The 3,508-nt window shown below is 51.4% G+C and overlaps 1 protein-coding gene across 1 annotated transcript in view; it reads right to left on the bottom strand.

The window, feature by feature from the left end:
• Window positions 1–1,549, bottom strand: part of LAD1 (ladinin 1) — a 6,917-nt gene extending 5,368 nt beyond the window's left edge. Inside the window, exons 1-2 of the mRNA XM_009702914.1 lie at window positions 1,381–1,549; window positions 1–4 (exon numbers count right to left, since the gene is read on the bottom strand). The exon at window positions 1–4 is cut by the window's left edge and continues 472 nt beyond it. Coding sequence (XP_009701216.1) covers window positions 1–4; window positions 1,381–1,549 — 173 coding nt within the window. The remainder of the gene's footprint in view (window positions 5–1,380) is intronic.
• Between the last annotated feature and the right edge of the window lie 1,959 nt (window positions 1,550–3,508).

The following is a 3,508-nucleotide window of genomic DNA, read 5'->3' on the forward strand; positions in this document are numbered from 1 at the left end:
AGGTCTAGAGACAGACAAAATGGGGGGCAAACCTCAGCACCCCGGGGGCCAGGGGACTGGCTTTTATGCTGGGGGTGAGGTTAACCCAAGTGAAAGGCTCTGGTGGGGGCATAAAAATCCCACCAACATCCTGGAATCATCCCTGCAGACCAGGACTTGCAGCCACACTCGTCCCTGTCACCCCAGCTAGGCTCTCCGAGGACAAATTTGGATTAAAAGTATTTTTTTTTCTTTTTTGTGGCAGAGATTAAGCATTTCTGCAGCCTCATCCCAGGACATCAGCATCCACCAAGTCCTGTGCCAAGGAGTTGTGGGCTCAGAGCAGCGTGCTAGTTCTGCTGCTGGATGAGACCTGTGTCCGTGGCTCTTCACTGGACTAGGAAAAAAATACCCCTATCTTTAAGTTTAAAGTGTCGGTTGTAAGCCAATATCTGCTGTGGCCAAGTCCAATCACAGTCCCGTCACATTCTGCAAAACAACCGTTTCCCCTCCTTCCCACAGGCAAACATAGGCACCAGATTTGGGAAGGGGCAGACTGGACATTTGTCCAGGGCTATGCAGACTGTACCTGCACTGACTCTATCGCAGGGCCTGGGCAGGAGATGGGATAACATTTTCCCTCCTCCTAAATTGCAGCCACATGGCCAGCCCGTGCCAGCAGCAGGGAAGGAGGACTTGTCCTATCATCTAGCTTGTCCATATTAGTCATGCCCAGCCCCTATCCAACCCAAGCATCCCAACTCCATCCTGTCTGAAACACGGAGATAAACACCTCTAGAGCACGGGTCTTACTGTGGACAAAAGCTGTCTAAATATTGGACATTTCCAGGATCAATTTAGAGAGTGGGTCAGGTTGTGTAAGGGCAGCCTGAGCTCAGGGCATCTCCAAATCCCTGCAGGAAGGGCCTTTGGGAGCACCACTGGAAAGCCCTTGAGTCACCTCCCCACTTCAGCAAAGGTCATACAACATTGCTGCGAGGTTCAGAGGAGGAGGAGGAGGAGGACAGCCAACCAGGCTCTTCATTCTCAACTCACCCGCCCTGCAGAGATGGGTGCCTGCCTGCTCTTACCTACTCAACATCTCACTAGGGTATGGCCAGCACCCACCTGAGCTCGACCTCTGCACCAGCCCTCACCCTGGCACACCAGCTCCTTCTGCCATGGGTCATGTTGAGGCCCATGATTGAGCCCACCAGAGATATACCTCTCTTCTTGTACCCCTCCTGTTGGGTCCCTGCTCTTCCTGCAGCTCAGCTCACTCTCCTCCAGAGGAGGCTCCCACCAGCTGCAGCAGCTTTGGCTCAGGATTGAGAAAAGCAAGGCAGCAAGCTGCGAGCCATCAGCATCATGAGTAAGACTGATGCTAACAGGACCTTACACACCTGCTGGAAGCTGGACTGGTGTCTTTCACAGGGCTAGGAGATTCTTCATCCATCGATGTGGAAGACAGCAGGCTCCGGTGTCTTCGCCGACGCTCTCTTTCCTGCTCTTCTTCATCCTCAAGGTTCCTCTGCCTGGCCAGGCTGTTTGGGATGAAATGTAAGGACATGGTAGGCTGTGTCCTGCATGGGGAGCTTGCAGCTCTGATGCCAGACAAGAAAGGAGACTGAAACACCCTCGGGCAAGGGCCAAGGGGCTGACAGAGGTTGCCTTCCCCAGCTACTGCACAGGGCTGGAGGATAGGGATGCCAACGAGAGCCATGTGTCGCAAAGCACTCTCGCCCCACCCAACTGATGCAGGCATTTCCCAACACAAGCACTTCACTTTACAACTCCTAATTTCTTCTGCTGGAGGGAGCACTCATTTAAAAGGAATCCCTACATTAACCAAACCTTCCCAGGCAAGGATATTGAACCTGTAACTCAGCAAGACCAGGACCCTAGAGCCACCACACAGATTTCAACCACAGAAACTGGAAGGTTAACCACTAGTGGCAGAAGATTTTAACACCAACGTGAGTTATGGTGATGGCATTTTAATTTTTATTGAGCAAAAAGCCTCAGATGCAAAAGCATCAGAGGCTGAAGGCGACTGCTGACAAGCTCTGCCTGGGAACAGGGATAGCAGGAGCTCCTCTTACTCCCTGCATGTGGCTGGGACTGGGAATTGTTTATAATCACAGATTGTACCAAAAAGACAAGGTTTGTAATCATCTTTAAAGAGTCATCTTTAACGATTTCATTTTGCACAAGCCAGATATATGCTCTTTTAGGATAAAATGCCACCCTGGATAAGAAGTTGTTTGGAAAACACCAGCTTTGCCTTCCTTTCTCTGTGCAAAACCCGCACACCCTCTCTGCTGGTGCATGAACTGTGTTGGAAAATATTTTTATTGGTTGGATTGAGCTTTTCACAACAGTCTTCATTTACAGGATCCATCCCATCTCAGCATCCCAGCTCTGTAGCTGGCACTCCAGTTTCATCCAGACTCAGGGTTTACTTTCAATTTGACTTTTAAGACCGTGAAAGTCAGAGCAGGTCCGGACCTGTGGTATCACTAATGTCGCTGCAGACACGGTGACTCGCAGCGTGGTTTACAAGTTACTGTGTAATGAAAGCTGGGTCATAAATTAAACCACATTACCCCCCGCGACTATTTGCGGCTTCTGTTCTTCCTGGTCAAGGGAGGCGGGGGAGCACGAAAGGGTCAGCAGAGCAGAACGGAGAGCAAAGGGGGGACAGGTCCTGGCTGAGAGCTCAGCGCCTGTTTGGGGACAGGGCAATGCCAGGGGTTGTGCTGCCCTTCCCTCCCGCTGCTTCCATCCCCATCGCCCCTTGCACCCTCAAGTAGCCTTCACACCCCAACAGCAATCGGACCCACAGCTGAGGGGCTCCAGGTGGTCCCCAATGCCATACTTGGCATCGGGAGACAGCGGGATGGAGAAAGCTGGGACCTGCCCCAGGGAGCCCGTGAGCATCCCCAGCCAGCTCTCACCCCACCGGGGCACATCTCCCAGTTCAGCTCCTTGCGGCTGTACTCAACTCCCTGGCCCTGACCCTGTAAATATTTGTACACAGCTTAGCTGCCCTGGGAAGGCAGCACGGCTTTATTTGCACGGCACGGTGTGATCTCTCGGTGCAGCAATCACAGTAATCACTGCACACAGACATTCCCACCCGGCAAGGTTAGCACGTGCGTGGGGACATACGCACACAGGTGTCTCTGCTAAGTGCTGCTGTCCCTCGAGCAGTGACAGCGTGGAGCAGTAACGTCACTTTAAATCCACGTGAAAGCCAGTTACTTCTTTGTTTTTGCATGCAGAGGCTCCTTCAAAATGAAAATGAGATTTTCCTGCTTTGAATTTTCTTGGCTCCTTCAGGGGCAGCACGTAACCTGGCATTATCACCATGCAGTTTCTCATTATTTGTAATTAAGCCATCTACCCATTAGGCTATGGATTTGCTTTGCCAATCTTTCCCTTCTCTTTTCAAAGACGGGTTTATTTTTCACCGTCTTACCTTTTTTAACCTCCGAGAGATGAATAAAAAACCATTGGCGAGTCTCCC

The sequence above is a fragment of the Cariama cristata genome, unplaced genomic scaffold, assembly GCF_000690535.1.
Source record: "Cariama cristata isolate BGI_N322 unplaced genomic scaffold, ASM69053v1 scaffold7116, whole genome shotgun sequence".
Taxonomy (NCBI): domain Eukaryota; kingdom Metazoa; phylum Chordata; class Aves; order Cariamiformes; family Cariamidae; genus Cariama; species Cariama cristata.